The 15,197-nt window shown below is 53.8% G+C and overlaps 1 protein-coding gene across 8 annotated transcripts in view; it reads right to left on the bottom strand.

The window, feature by feature from the left end:
- The window catches only part of Exd (PBX homeobox extradenticle), a 486,337-nt gene that overhangs the window by 154,765 nt on the left and 316,375 nt on the right, over window positions 1–15,197 (bottom strand). For 6 of the 8 annotated variants that reach the window (XM_077706727.1, XM_077706719.1, XM_077706685.1 and 3 more), the window contains one exon: window positions 5,687–5,850. In XM_077706727.1, coding sequence (XP_077562853.1) covers window positions 5,687–5,850 — 164 coding nt within the window. Of the gene's footprint in view, window positions 1–153; window positions 241–5,686; window positions 5,851–15,197 lie in introns of all 8 variants that reach the window. The other 2 variants (XR_013324048.1, XR_013324046.1) reach the window with 1 other exon arrangement.

The following is a 15,197-nucleotide window of genomic DNA, read 5'->3' on the forward strand; positions in this document are numbered from 1 at the left end:
GTTCACCAGGCCTCCCGATTCTACGTGTCAGGCGCCATCGACCTCGCGCTAGCATCACGTGCTGACTACGGGGGAGGGGGGGAAAAAAAGCCCCTAGAACGCGGCGATCGCGTCACGCGCGCGGTCCCAGTGGGGGAGAGAGAGAGAGCTTACAAAGAGCAGGGGCGAGCTTCATCCCGCGAGCCATCATCAACGATCGCCGCCGCCGCTGCCTCAGGCCCACGTCTCCAAATTGCAGAGCTAGCGGAGTGTGTCGGGCAGGGGGAAGGGGAGGACAGACAACAAAGCGTGGAAGCCCACGGTTAGTCTCCTCCTCGAGAGGGCGAGGCATCAAGTGGCACACGCGCGGACTCACACCAACACACACGCCGCCTTTCCTACCCCCCTCGGAGGAAGACGTGGGCCTCGGAGACAGCTGCGGCTCCTTCGCGTTCATGTGCACTTTTGGGACATTCGCGCTGTCAGGTTGTCACTTAACAAGAAACTAGGGAAGTTCGCGGCGTCTGTGCTCTCCAAAAGGCGGTCACGTGGCCGGTTCAGACAGCACGTCCGAAACCTTCGGCAGCATGCAAGCCAACATTATTTCTACATCACTGACGCGATAGCTGAGAACGAAAAGTGAGCGCCTCCGCCCCGTGCAAGTGTTCCCTTAGAAAGTAACAACCGTGACTACCACAACCGTCACGACTGCCGTGCTAAGGCTGTTGCTACCTTGACAAGGCAAAGCCCCCCGCGGCAGCAAAGACAAAACAAGCGACTTCACGGCGCCGCCGCGTTGAGAATTTCGTCGACGGGCATTTCCGCACAAGTGCGAAGTAGACACTAACTTCTAACGGCTCACGCGCACAACAGGGAAATAAATTTCGACCAGCGCAGTTCGCATACGCCGGGGAGGTCAACGTGAAACACGTGGGCAGCATTAGACGCCACGCGCTGAAGCTACGCAGGGAATGGAGGAAAAAAAGAGCGATCCTCAAAAAGGCTTCCTGACACGGCTTGAAGCGCACAGCGCACCGATAAGCGCCGTGTTCCGGGACGAACAGATTTGGCATTACGCAAGTTTACCTGCCCTTCGGGCCGCTCAAACCCCGAGCAGGAAAGTTGGGCGAAGCAGCAGCAGCAGCAAGGGCTGCGCGCTTGCACAAACAAAACGCGGCTGCTTAGCGAGGGAGCGAGATAGCGAAGCCTCCGGGAGGACGGCGCGAGTTAGCTGCGGACCAGAGCGCGCAGCCGAGTGCACCAGCGCGGGCGGCGCGCAACAAAGGAAAGCTTGTTAGCTGCGGCTTGCCAGCAGCAGAGAAGCGCGGCGACCGCAGCGAGAAAACAAACAGCGAACGCCAGTGCGCGTCGGGCCGTTAATGGAAGCCGGCCGCCAGTGGCTCGGAGAAAAACCCGCAACGGGGGATTAACGCCGGAGTCGGTCGGCTCCCGTAATCCCAGGGCGCTGCGACGACTGCTGCACGAGTGAACCGGCGCTGTTATTGCCTCACTTTCGCTCGCCTCCTGTTTGTGTTGTGCGCGGGCTTCGAAATAATAAAGCGAGCAGCAGCCCCGCTGGTTGTCGCGATGGCTCTGCGGAGGGAGGCGGCTAATCCGCTTTCGGGCGCCGCTGGCCGGCTTTGGCGGAGTTGCCCGAATTGGCGCCGAGGAGGACGCCGCACTAAGCCGGAGGAGCTTTGCCGCAACAGGGCGCCCTTCCGATCGTCCTTCGTCGGAGCTCTTCTGCCGCAGGTACGCTGCCGCTCGGGCGAGCGTCCTCTGCAGTCCGCCATGCAGCGCCACTGAGCAGTTACTCGCTCGCTCGCCGCCGAGTGCTCCAAGGTGTACGAGCTCCGGCTGCCTGCCCGACGCAGGCGCTGCCACTGGACGGAAACTAGCGGCGACCAGCTCGAGGCGAATCTTGCTTCCACCGTACTACGTTGTTTGCTACCGGCCAGTTGCAGAGGACCAACTTTGCGCAAGTCGAACGAAATCCTCGGACGTTTATGCGACACACTGGCCCCGTGCAATATTGTATGAGGACATTCAAGGACAAAATCGCATCGTCACGCTCCCCGACTGTATTCAGAGAGCCCGCTCGCTGGTTGGTTGCGCCTTAATCCAGACGGTCCAGGATGGTAGCTGCTGTAACCGACGGGAAAGAATATTGCTCCGGCGATTTGAAGGTCGACGCGAATGTGCGATTTCTGGTCTTCGTATCAAATTCTGCGGGTCATTCCGGTTTATTCCTTGCATTCCGCGCTCCCCCTGAACAATTAATAAAGTTGGGAAACAAAACGTGCTCCAGCTAAGCTTCAACACCTAGCCTATTACGGGCGGAACGGCATCTGGTCACACATGTGCATGTTCGTGAGTGCATTTATCGTGACACTCACGAGAGAGAGAGAGAGAGAGAGAGGAGAGAGAGAGAGAGAGAGAGAGAGAGAGAGAGAGAGAGAGAGAGAGAGAGAGAGAGAGAGAGAGAGAGAGAGAGAGAGAGAGAGAGAGAGAGAGACTTCACTGTCCCCTGAAAAACGTATCACCAACGAGATTCTACTGTGTGTACAATATACACACACGTATGTCCGCACAGTATATGTATATATAGAGGTCTTTTTTTTCTTCGAACTGAGTCAAATCCACCAGAACAGAATTTGAGAAAACGGCGAAACTTTGTTACGGGGCCTAAATGCAACGATGCCAAAGAAATTATATGCAATATTTTACATGTTAGCTAGGGGACGTAACGGTCGCAAGTAATCAAATATGTAATGAATTTTTTCGATAATAATTTCTTATTTAATTATTCCCTAATACCTTAAATAACTTAATCCCGACTGAGAGCACGAGCAGTGGGGCTGCAATGTTGATTGACGACATCAAGCCAGAAGCACACTCCCATAGGGAAAATGGACTTGGCTCCCCTTGATCCCTGGCACAAAAGGATCCGGCTCATTTCCGATACGAAATACGACCTGCATACACGTTCACCGGGCGTTATCTGACCTATTTTGTTGCAACCTGTTTGGCAGGGGAAAGTTGCCGAGTTCGACTCATTTCGGGAAAAGAAACTCCGCCATGTGCATATGCAAATGATATGTATATATACACGCACAGTAAAGCCTCATTGGTGATACGTTTTTCATTAATAAATGCACACAGCATAACCTCGTTTATGGGGCGTTTTTCAGGGACACGCGGACTAGATACGGATGATTGGCACAAACGTATCATCGGACCGTACATTAAACTAAGTAAAAATGGAAGCAATAACAGCTGTAGCACAGTAAAAGTTAGTTTACACACACAAGAGAACCTTCCCCTTCCGTGAGGAATCGCTGCACAGACACCGTACCGCCTCGGCTAAACATGCCCCTAGAGCCACTATATATAGTTCATCCCACAAGCTAGCTGCAGCACTGTGGAGGCTACATTGTTGTCCCCCTCAGGGCGCCCAACTCACCGCGAAGGAAGCGACAAAAGGCGCCGGGGCCGTGCGGTGCCACTTGCCGAGAGGGGAGAAGGGAGTGTCCTTTCAGGACCCCCTTCAGGACGAGTTAGGCGCCCTCAGTGGGCGCACTGTTGACAACAATGTAGCCTCCACAGCGCTGCACCTAGCTTGTGGTATGGCTCCACATGCTCCCTTTCTTTGACTTGATGAGCCCGCAATGATTGTCGCCTTCACTGTCGCCACGTAAATATAGACCGTGGTTGCTCCGTGCGCTTTCCCAGCCCGAACTGCGCCACTGGTATGATTTCCTGGCTGGCGGTAGGGTACACTACAGCTCAACTTGACCAGATCTATATCCTCGGTAGAGGTCATCCGGCCTCCATTTCGAGGGAACAGCCGTGCCCAAATTATGGGAAACGAACGCGAACAGTGCACGGTGCCGTTCAGCCGGGACATCAGTTCGAGTTCTGCTGAGGGAAGAAAGCGCGGACGAGAGATTCGCCTTCCGACAAAGTTATACAAGCGAAAAAAGAGGTGATCCCACGCTAACCCCATTGAAGCAGTGATAAAATACGCAGACTCGCAACACTGGCCCTCCCATATGGGAGGCCGACGAATACAAGAAGCAGTGCGGCGAATCCTCATGACGTGCTCCTGCCTCGCAACTGGTCAATGGCTGCGTGCCAAGAAGTAGCGTCCCACCTGCTCCTCACGACTGACCAAAAAGGCGCCAAGAAAGTTCCGCTGACGCTACGGCGGCGGGTGGCGGGGCCCGACTGGGCAGGTGCACATCCGTTCCGCACCTAGGGAGCCCGCGCCTTTGTTCCGGTTAGGGACGACATCCTCCCCCTCCTCGCGCGCGCATGCGCAGTGTCCCGGTAACTCACTGCTGTAGCGTTGCGGAAGCTCGCCGCTATGCCAAAACTCTCTAATAGCCGCTGCAACACGCGCAGAGAAAAAAACAGGACCGAAAATCCTGCGCGGGCCACTGGTCAGTTGGGGTCACACAATTCACTAGATTCACAGTTTATCGTTACTGCCCAGTCTGCGCTGAGAAGCGAGGTAGGTGGCCACCCAGTTACGGCATCGCTTGGTGTTGGCAACACCCTAACACGCTCACAGAGCCCACTGACGCGATTTATCAACCAAGTTAAAAGGCCCCCCTGCAATACTTCTGATAAACGCTTTCACTCTTTCTTTCGTGCCTGGAAGCTCTTCGATATCTATGGCTACAGTCAGTGGCTCTAGCAATGACTATCGCCACCACAGGGCGGCACTGCGTGACCCTAGTCGCTGTTTTGCTTATGTAGCGATCTTCTTTAAGGGAACTATCCAAAGTGTTCATTGTTGCAGCTGAAGGGAAGCCGGCCAATAACCGCGATTTGGCTTCAGTGACGTCACCAAAGCCCGCAAACAATGACCAGACAGACAAAGTGAGAAACATCTTTTGAGCGAGTTTCTAGGCTGGATGTATAAAGCACTAATATTTGGTTGGCGCACTTGGCTGCCGCTTAATCTACGCACTGGACGCGCTTGCTTGTAAGCCACGTTCTAAAAGTAGTTGATTTTTAAAAACGTTGACAATTTTCTTTCGGCCACTTCTGTCTGCTTATGTGCTGTGAAGGCGAAAGCATAGCGATTACGTAAGACTTCGGCTACATCGTCTTTGTCCGTAATTCTTCGCTATCGTTTCGTCGTCTTTTGACGCGAATTTTCGGCTGGCCACAATTCACACCGCAGCATCAGAGCTACCCGTGTGAACCTGTTCTACTCAGGTGCCGTCCCGCGCACCTATCACGCAGAACTCACCAGGTCAATTGTTGTTCCCCCTCCGGCAGGGTGCCGAGTTCGCGCAGTGGTAAAGCACTCGCATACCGCCCTGGGCACCCGGGTACCAATTCCTCATTAACCCGAGTGCATTTTCATTTATTTTCTCCCTACAGCGGCGGCCATTTTTGTGCCACTCGTGTTGACGACGACAGTCGCATTTCTTGTTTGAAGAGACATACAAAAACGGCTTTGGCGGGGGCCTTGAACAGCGGCTTCTTTTCCGAAAAAGGGATACTTACAAGCCCGGGCCCCGTAGGCTACTCGAGGTGTGGCGGCGTGGAGTAGGGAATTTATGTGCAACACGGTGTCTAGGGCGCGAATCAAAGGCTGATTTTACCCACGGTCGGTGATGGATTGCAAGCCCGTCGAATGGCAGCTAGAAATGCTCTCGGAAACGCACGCACGCGAGGAAGGCGGTGCACGTACCTGCGATTGCACGTTGGCGCCCATTGCGTTCTGGTAGGAGTCTCCGCCGTTCATGCTCATGTTGTACATGGAGTCCTGCGGCGCGCCCGGCGGCGGTGGGCTGATCATGGGACCCTGCTGACCCTGCGTCGTCGGCACCATGCTGTAGGCTGACGCGCCAGCCGCTGCAAATGGGGAAGGGGGAAAAGAGGAAGAGGAGCGCGAAGCTTAGATCTCGCTCGCTCTCTACTGCTGTCATCGTGCACAGCAGTACAGGCGTACACGCCGAAACATGTAGCCAAAGTAGTGGCAACCAGGTACGAAAAAAAAAAAAAAGGGGGGGGGGGTGCAGAAATGGTAACTATACGCCTCGAGCGCGGCCTGTAGGGGCGCCACTGAAATCCCCCTAGCGGCCCGTTTCGAAAGCAGGCGCGGGAGTCTTCGTGTCGCTCTCCACTGTCGCTTTTGCGGCATGTTGTCGACTGACATTTAGCGTTTGCGGGCGTTGGAAATCCATGTTTATGTGGAGCGGTCACTCTGTTCGCAAATGGGGTGTGTTTACGAGAGTGTAAATGTTTCTGACGCGATCTTAGTGTGGTATATTCGGTCTGTATAAGCGCCAGGTGTGTGTCACAGGCCAGCGTCGCGGAACCGGCGTATGCATGGACCTGATTGTAGTTACACTGCCCTAAATTTACTAGCAGTGTCTCCGTAACCACCGGTTCCTAAGATGTTCATGCTACGGGTATACACTACGATGTAAACCAGTTTTGCGCGCTTACATATTCAGCGGAACACTCATACCTGACAGCCCGCCAGTTATTTTTGCCAATAATATACCTCAGATATTGATCAACACCATTTAGAAGCCAATGTGTGTTAATTTTGATCAACACCATTTAGAAGCCAATGTATGTTAATTTCGGGAATATTCAACGTAAGTACGATGGATAATGCAGAATTATACTCGGGGATCAGCACACAACAAGGAGTCGTCTTGTCGTGAGGTGAGCGCCCGCAAACATTCATCTGCAACATATATCCTGTGGGACCTGCGCGCAGACGGGCCTAGCATATATTATCTGCGCCGCGACTAAACCATTCTTCGAAATATCGTCACATGGCACAGGGAGCTTGCAGAATGAAGGAGAAACTGAAATCAGAGGGCCTTATCCCATGCCACACTCCTCCAACGACACTTTTCATCGCTTATGAACTGCATGCCCACCCTGTATACTTCCAAAAATGTGTCCACCGAACGATCGTTCGTTGAAGTCGAAAAACAAAACAACAGTGAACGCGAGATTTGTGTGCGTGTGATTATTAAAACGTACGTTGCTTGATACCTCTCCGGATTCGTACACAGCGCCCCCCCCCCCCCCCTCCTATGTCTCGCGAAATAGCAGTGCATTTCGCGTATAGTTGGTGAGGTGGGCGGGCATTACCTGGCTTAAGTTTCGACGAACGTATGTCAGAAGGTGCACTGCATTTTGTTTATATTTCCGTTAGAGCTATTATGTTTCTTCCGCACTTGCACAGCATGTATTTTTCCGTGGTTTCATATAAGATTGCCTTGGTTCTTGATATAAGGCGTGTGTGGGCACACATTTAACGACGTACAGACTTGGAATATACTTAGCATTTTCGCATGGTTTATAGTCTGATAAAATGCATAAGTTATTGTCCGGGATTGGCTAATCACATCCCCGAAACATATTTTTCTGCGACGTATTTATTCGAAACGAAGCCGCATTCGTTGTCCACGCTGCAAAATGAAGCCAACCTCTCACTGTGCCAGTATCAGGTCTAAACGAGGCGACAGTAGAATTCATTTGTGCCTGATGTATTTGGAGGTGACAGGGGTGATATGCTGCTACCGTCGCCGACGCCCGAAAGTGCGGCGACGAAGCGCGCAGAACTGTGTCCCCGGGTAGATCTTGCAGGTGATCGAGTACTCTACGAAGACGCAGCTGCTTTTTCTGTGACCTAAACGTACTCTTTGCTAACAGACGTCACCATAACAAGTTCTTTTTAGGGCGCGGAAAGGCGAAAAGAAGCGAAACAGAACCAAAACACTGCACGAGCTCTTATCAGCCACGCAGCGCACATCCCGTGAACCCCGCGGAGAAGCTGCGGCAAACGGCGCAGTGATGGCGAAGCTCGAGGCGTATGGAGTCACCGCGAAAAGTACGTAAAATTGTGAGCCGCCAAATCTCGCGGCATTTAAGTCCCAATTAGCACAAAGAAACAGCCCTGAGACGACAAGAGTTTCTTGGCGTAAAGATGTATTCAGATGCGAGTACGCAACATCCCCATCGTTACTGTCATTAATAGTAGTAGTACCAAATTGGATTTAGTCCTAGTAGTGCTTCCGCAGCCGTAATTGCAAAGGTACTGCGCATCCCATGAAATAGGCCGTCCTTGTAAACAGAGTATTTAGCACGCACGTTGACTGCGCGGCCTCGGTCATGTGCAGGAAAAGCGGGCGAACGAGTGGGCGATGGAAAATTCCGTGCCCAGGAGTCCGCATCGACGCTGGCAACGCACTTTCTCGAGCTTTGCGACACAGCGCTATACACCGGTGGGTGAAAACCGGAAAGAGGGCTCTCTGAGGAGACGCCGAAGTGGAGGTCGCCCCACGAAACTGACGGCACGCGTCGTCCCAGCCTACGCCGGCAAATCAGCCAGCAAAGTGGCGCATGGACTAAACTTGTAAGCGGCCGAGAAAGCTCGCAGCTACGGCTACTTTACGCACTGACGTAGCACAAAATTAACAACTCCCTCGCGACGAAACCATGCGTTTCGTGCAGATACTCGATCCGAGAAACGCAAGCCGCACGACAACATTCGGGCTGTCGGGGACCGAAGCCCACCACCTCGTTCGACCCCAGCACACAAAGACGAGGCACTGAGAGCGCGTGCTTCACAGGTGCTAAAGCAAAACAAGCAAGCGTCGGAAAGGAATCGGGGTGACGCAACAGCGTGCCTCGAGGGAGCGAAAGTGAATGAAGAACGGCGGCGGGAAAAGTAGTCACGGCTTGGCCGCTCAGAGGCACCATCAGCCAAGCAAAGCCTAGCGTGAACGGAGATGGGAGTAGCGCTGCCCTGGGTCGGCGCAGAGAAACGCAGAATACGGATCCCTTCCTGGCGCACAAAAGCAGCCGCAGCAGCAGCAAAACCGGCAGAGAAGGCGAGTCCCTCCCCGTCCTTAGCGGTGGCGTCTGTGGCAATATAAGCAAGGGTACTTTCCCTATCCGGCCGGGGAGCCAGCCCCACTTTGAATGAGAAAGGCGCTAGAGAAAGCACTCGCCTTCTTCCCTCAGCCGGCATTGATTTGGCCACCGAAAAGGCTGCAGCGCCGGATGGGCTAATGGAGCAGCCGCCGTCTCCCCGTCGTCGTCCCCGAGCCCGCGACGCCAGAGCCTTGGCTTCGGTCCCCGCTTCCCGGAGGAGCTCTCCCTCCTTCGGTGCCGTCCCCTCGAAGCACGCGCCCAGTGCAGGCGCCTCCACAGCCTTGCGTGGCGCTTTCATGATCCGCCCGTGATCGCTTACCGACACCCACCAACGTCGCGTCCTGCTTGCCACATAGTCTGCTACAGCCACAGCGGACTCCAAAAGGCCACGCTTTCTTGCAAACTCCAGCGGCCAAAAAAGTGCCTTCACGGTGCCTTCGGTGGGCCCGCAGAGACAGCGCCCAGAAAGAAGACTTGGGCAAACACCCCAGTAATATGTAGTCGAGGACTGGAAATGTCCCGTAACAATATTCCCAGACGAAACGCTCTCCAATTAGAGGACGGGCCAATTGCGCTGGCTCTGCGGGCGACCGCCAAGCAATAGATATCAAAATATAAATTTCAGATTTCAACGCTTGCAGGGAGTCGTGGTGTCTCGCGAGAAGTTTCCTTTAATTAGCGTGGAAATATGTTTCCGTAGATACTTCTACGTGCGTTTTCTTACGTGTGAATGAGAAGCGAAAAGCGTGCTGGGGCCGTCTAAGCCACACTGTGCTCACGTAAGTTAATCGTACGCGACGCCAGCATTTAGGCGCGATCAATGAAATCTGACGGAGAAAAAGTGCCCGGCGTTGCAAAAATAGGACACGAAATAAACAAATCCCCCCGCCCGCTCCCTTCCAAGCGACGCGCAAACAAACGGACGCAACCCAGACGTCGTCGGAAGCCGATCTGACAAAACCCGATCAAGGAAAGCATCAGGGAGGCGTCTCAATTTGTCAACAGCGCGCGGCGCGTTGCCTGTCAGCTCTAAAATAAATGCACCGCGTAGCTCTTTCTATATCTTTTCCACGCTGCTCTCTCGGATTTCATTAGTGTAGAAGGCGACACAGCGCAGCCCTGCTAACTCATACACCCCCGAATGAAATAGATACAGAGCGGTACACTCGAAAGTTCGCAGACTGCCACCTTCCTTTTAGTTTCTGCCCTGGAAAACAACATTTCGTCAACGCAGCGGCGTTGTTTGGCGCGCGATTATTTATTTTCTTGTCAACATCTACCCCGCCCTTGGCAAGTGGAAAGCCAGGGAGGACAACCTCGGCCGCTTCGGGACACTCCGTGCGCGCGGGCCAAGAGACAGTGAAAAGCTTTCGCCAAAATTGGACGGCTCGTCTTGGAAATCGGGCGAAGACACGAGGGCCGGGAGGATGCGGGCCGGGAGAAGCGGCACCCGGAGATGCCCCGCGCGCTCACCACCGAAGGCGCGTCATCGCGCCTAACCTTGCCCACTTTGGCTTTCTTCTCCCCTGCCTGCGAGGAATGGCCACTGCCCGTCGGGTCGCCTTCTGGAAAAAAATTATACGGCACATCAATCGCGATCAAGCCAGGCCCCACTCACGTGTGTAGGCACGCTGCCCGCCAAGCCCGCTGGTCGGGCGGAGAGCGCGACCCGGGCCTTTTATACGACAGGCCACGACAGGAGGAACGCCGGGGCACCGGCGCGGAGGTGTCGAAGGCGTCGCCGAGCACGGCAGCGAGTGCTGTCGGGTGCGAGAAACTGATCTCGGCGACAGGGTACACAACGGCGAGACGGGCGCCGATGCGCGTGGTCTCCTCCTCTGCGGCGCTCGTTGAGACAAACGCGGGTTACGGGGGGCTCAACGCCTTCGCGAAAACTGGCCAGCGGGGCAGGCAAAAAAAGGGAAAGGTTGGTGAAAGCAGTAGACCGGGCAGCCAACAACGCGGCGGAAACAAACCGCCTTCCAGGACCAAAACGGAAGACGACGGAACATTGTGAGACTGAAGGAGAACGAATCAGGCAAACAATCCGCGGCCAATCTCGTCGTTGGCTCGACGAAGCGGATGGGTTGGTGTAACTGGGCGCGCGCACTATGACCGCCCGTGGATGGATAAGCCAGCACTGTGGAATCCAGCAAATTAGTTCCAGCTCGAAAATTGATGCGCGACATTTTCGGCCATAACAGCTAGTAGTAATGGCGAGGCATGGATGCGGCGATGTCGAATGAAGGTAGCAATAATAATGACCAGAAGCCAGCGTAACGCGCGGTCATTGCAAGTTTCCCGTGGCAACCGCAGAGGGACACACCTTGGTTGCCTTCCCGAAATGACGGTGCGCCACTTCCAACAACGCAGAGCCCCCGACGTGCGCGTCAAATTCTGGGCAGAGGCAAACTTTCACGGCACGCGGGCGGCGCTCCAAGCTGCGGTAGAGGCACGTGTTGTCTTACGCAGCTCCTCCTACGAAGGATGTGGGGCAGCCTGCACCTACAGAAGCCACCGCAGATCAATTTCCGCACTCACCCGCCGCTCACTTTCGTTGTCACACACGCACGCTTGATGTGCACAACACGACAGCGTCGCCAGCGCACACTTACTTGGTACCACACGCGGTGCGAGTATGAATAGGAGAAACACCAAACAACGCACGAATAAAGGAACGGACGGACGAATGGAAGTTCATTTCCCAACGGTTGCGGCGAGAACTTGTCGAGCAAGCCTCATCGGCGCCACGTGTCGCTGCGATTCCCGCTCTACAGGCCTCATTTAATGCAAGCCGCGGGAACGGCGTCAGACGCAGAGAACGGTACACTGAAACGTCTATTAGGCCTCGTGCTGATCACACTGGTCTTCGATGTGCATAGGGTGGACGCGCAACGTGGGGATACGTGGTCACAGCGATGGCGAGTCCTGGCAGAGGCGAAAACTAATAGGCCCGCAAAAGCCACGGCACGAAAAAGGAGGAGGCGCTGCAAAGAAGAAACGCTCGCCGAAATATTGCCAGAGGGAACTAAACGCAATGAGAAGCAGCACTCCATCGCTTTGTTGGGGCATAACAAAAACAACAATGCGCTTTTTTTCCTTTCCGCCCTTTCCGCAGAAGGAGGGCTCGCGGGATGGGGTGGTTCGCTACGCACTTGGGCAATATCAGTCCGGGTGCCGGGGGAGCGGGCCATCGCGAAATGGAATGGAAATGAAGAAATCCGGCCGGCTTCTCCGTCCCGGCTATTGCCTTTTAGGGATTGATGCGAGCGCGGCACGCTGCCCCCGGCGACCGCAAAACTTTGGAGACTTCCACGAGACGTTCGCGCCAAGAAGAGCTCCGAGAGGAAGAGGGAAGCGAACAGCACAGCTGTCGCAAAACATCGCAGCGAAGGCAGCAAAGAGACATCTCATCGCGGGCCAAGCACACAAGTTTTTTCGGCGCTCCCGCTCATCGCGGATAGTATGCCGCCAGGCGCTGAGAGGAATGACGAAACGGACTGCTCGTTTGGAATGGCGCCAGACAGCAAGGCTACTACGATATCACGATAACCATTTGCGGCGGAATGCCTACGTCGCGGCACGCGAGCTGTCCTTTGTCACACAAAGCAAAACACGGTGTAGTTTGGGTAAAAAGAACAGCCGAAAATGCCCACACAGCATGACAGGTTAGAACAATGGAAATCACTCGCGTTTCTCCAAAACTCGTAGCAAAATGCTAGCCTTGCACAAAAATCCGCAGACGCTGATGCGGGGCACAAAACACGGCGTACGACACCAAGCAGAATATCAGTGAAACTCCCGGAGCCATCACGTGCAACAAAGCTGGACGTACACGCGGTAATACGACCTTCCTGAGATTGAGGGGAATCTACCGTTCTTTGAGCCCACAAGATGGGAAGTTGCAGTGGCGGAAACTGCGCTTTGCCACTCCGGCCGACGTGACATCCTGCGCACTTTGGAGTCTCTCGTCTGACTTTCGGCAAGCTTTCGTGAACGTCTCCGAGCGAACGATTTTAGCTCCGGAATCGCTTTATGTTTTCCGGAGAGTCGGGCATGCCCCATTTTGCGAAACACTGCGCGCCCCGCGCGTGCACGAGCCCATTCTCGGGCAATGTGATAGTCTCGCAAAGCACTCCAACAAATGAAACGGTGACGTAACAAAGCGTACACGAATGTGTCTACAGTAGAGCTGCCCTAGGTCATTTTCAGACGCCCCCGGACCGGGTAGCGCCTGGGTAAAAACAAACGCGTACCAAGTGCGCAAAATTCTTCGGCCGAGAGACTTTGGTTCACGTCTTCCTCGAACCCGTCGGTGCCGATTTAGCTCGCTGCAACTAGAGCCACTGTGTAAAGGGACAGAGAACCGATTTTTGTCGAGTATATACTCTCTGTCCCAAATGAAAGGGCATCACTTAAAGCACCTTGAGGAGAAACGGCTTTGCTGATAACGCCATAGAACTTTTTAAATCGAATTTTTTAGATCTACGAGCCGTATGTGTCCCTCGCAAAAATGATGCTGGCAACCATGACATAGAGTAGCTCGGCAACATACTTTTGTCTGTATGCGAAATGAAAAACGATATTTAAAAACTTGTTCCCTGCTAAAAAAGTTTGAATGTGTTTTATGTGTTTTTTTTTAATGCAACGGTCTATTTTGCACGAATGCGCCATCTGTTGGGATACACGACAGGTAGAATCTGGCTTCACGTTGTGGAGGTGGGAAGTTCGATTCTGCCCGGGCGCGACGTTTTTTTTTTTTAAAGCTACTGTTGGCGTATTTGGAAATTGTAATCAAATATTTTGGCAGAACAAACGCCCCTGACTCAGGCAGAAGCTCCTTAAAGGATCACTGGGTCTGTTTACTGAACGCTGCTGTTGATTCTGGGCATGGAGGCTAAGTTAGCCACACTGAGAGCAACCCAGCGACGGCGTGCGGTGTGTTTTTAAAATTTTCAAAATAATGTTGAAAAATACGTATACAATTGAAACTTATACAAATACCTGCGTTAAAAGGTTTACAATACGTAAATAAACGTTTCAGCAGATGCAGTAGCTGCTAGGTTTGCAGGTCACGTGACAGGGACACATATTGTAGTGTCAAGTTTCGACACTACGAACCGCCACCCTTCCGATTTCAGGAAGTTTGCTGCCAAATTAAAATTATTTCCGCCAATTTGTTTAGAAATCGCTTGTGGTTACCGGGCTATATAAAACGCTGGCTTTCATATGTGCTAGAGGACATATACGCGACAAAAATCGGTTTTCCGTCCCTTTAAGCTACGCTTAAGAGTTACGCTGTCATTACCCATGCGTCACTGTCGTTACTCTTAAGGTACGCTTAAGAGTAACGACACCGACGCATGGGCGCAAATTTTGGTGTCTGACGCCAAGGTGGCCAGCCTTATGCGCACTGTTGCAGCTGACATTGAAGGGCGGAATTGGTCCGGGCGCCGCTTGGCCACCATGACAGCTGTGTTTACTTTTCCAAGATGTAGAGACAGCGCGCCGGTGCGACAGGGTCAGGCTCGGTTACGCTAGCTTATTTAGTGGATCTAGGTTACGCTAAAGCCACTAATTGAGTAACGCTTTTTAAATATCTATAGGTTACGCTAGGCCACTGTCGTTCTTTCCCAGCGGGAAGCGATGCAGGCGTTTTCCGCCTTCTTGCCGGTTGAAATAGCCCAGTACAGAGCAGCACGGCATCGCTACTCTGTCTGGGGGCTTAAAAACTCACTCTCAACGTGTCATACAGCCGCACTGCGCTCCGAAAATCACGACTTACGGAAGACCGCGCGCGCGGCAATACAGAGGCACCAAAATGTCAGCGCCCATGGTTAAACAAATGTCACGTGACGCGTTTCGACCAATGGCCGCTGTCGGCGCGCGCCTACAAAAATGACAGAAAAGAGTGCTGATACTCTGAAAACTGATCTAGTGGCTCTAGCTGCAGCCTTCTGTATGGCAGCGCTCCGAGACGGCTGAGCCGGGCAAGACTCCTACCGCGACTATGCCGCAGCCCGCAGGCAGGCTAGATGGACGGTGGAGAAAAACCAAGCCACGTGTCCCCATTTCCCCGTCCCTTCCTGGCGGCATCCGGGCAGCCGCAGGGCCTCCCTGCTCGAGCACAAAGGGCTGAACGCAGGAAGCCGCGCAAGTGGAGAGCCACCCGTTCGGAAACCAGAAGAAGGCGCTCGCGGCAATATCGCCCACAGCTGTCCTGCCACAGCCGCCCACACTGGGCTCCTTCCTTGCGGTACAGCATAAAGCGAAAGGCTACTCTCGTGCCAGGGCGAAGC

Source organism: Haemaphysalis longicornis, unplaced genomic scaffold (assembly GCF_048455015.1).
Source record: "Haemaphysalis longicornis isolate Haplotype H1 unplaced genomic scaffold, Haemaphysalis longicornis Haplotype H1 scaffold_1, whole genome shotgun sequence".
In the NCBI taxonomy this organism is placed as follows: Eukaryota; Metazoa; Arthropoda; class Arachnida; order Ixodida; family Ixodidae; genus Haemaphysalis; species Haemaphysalis longicornis.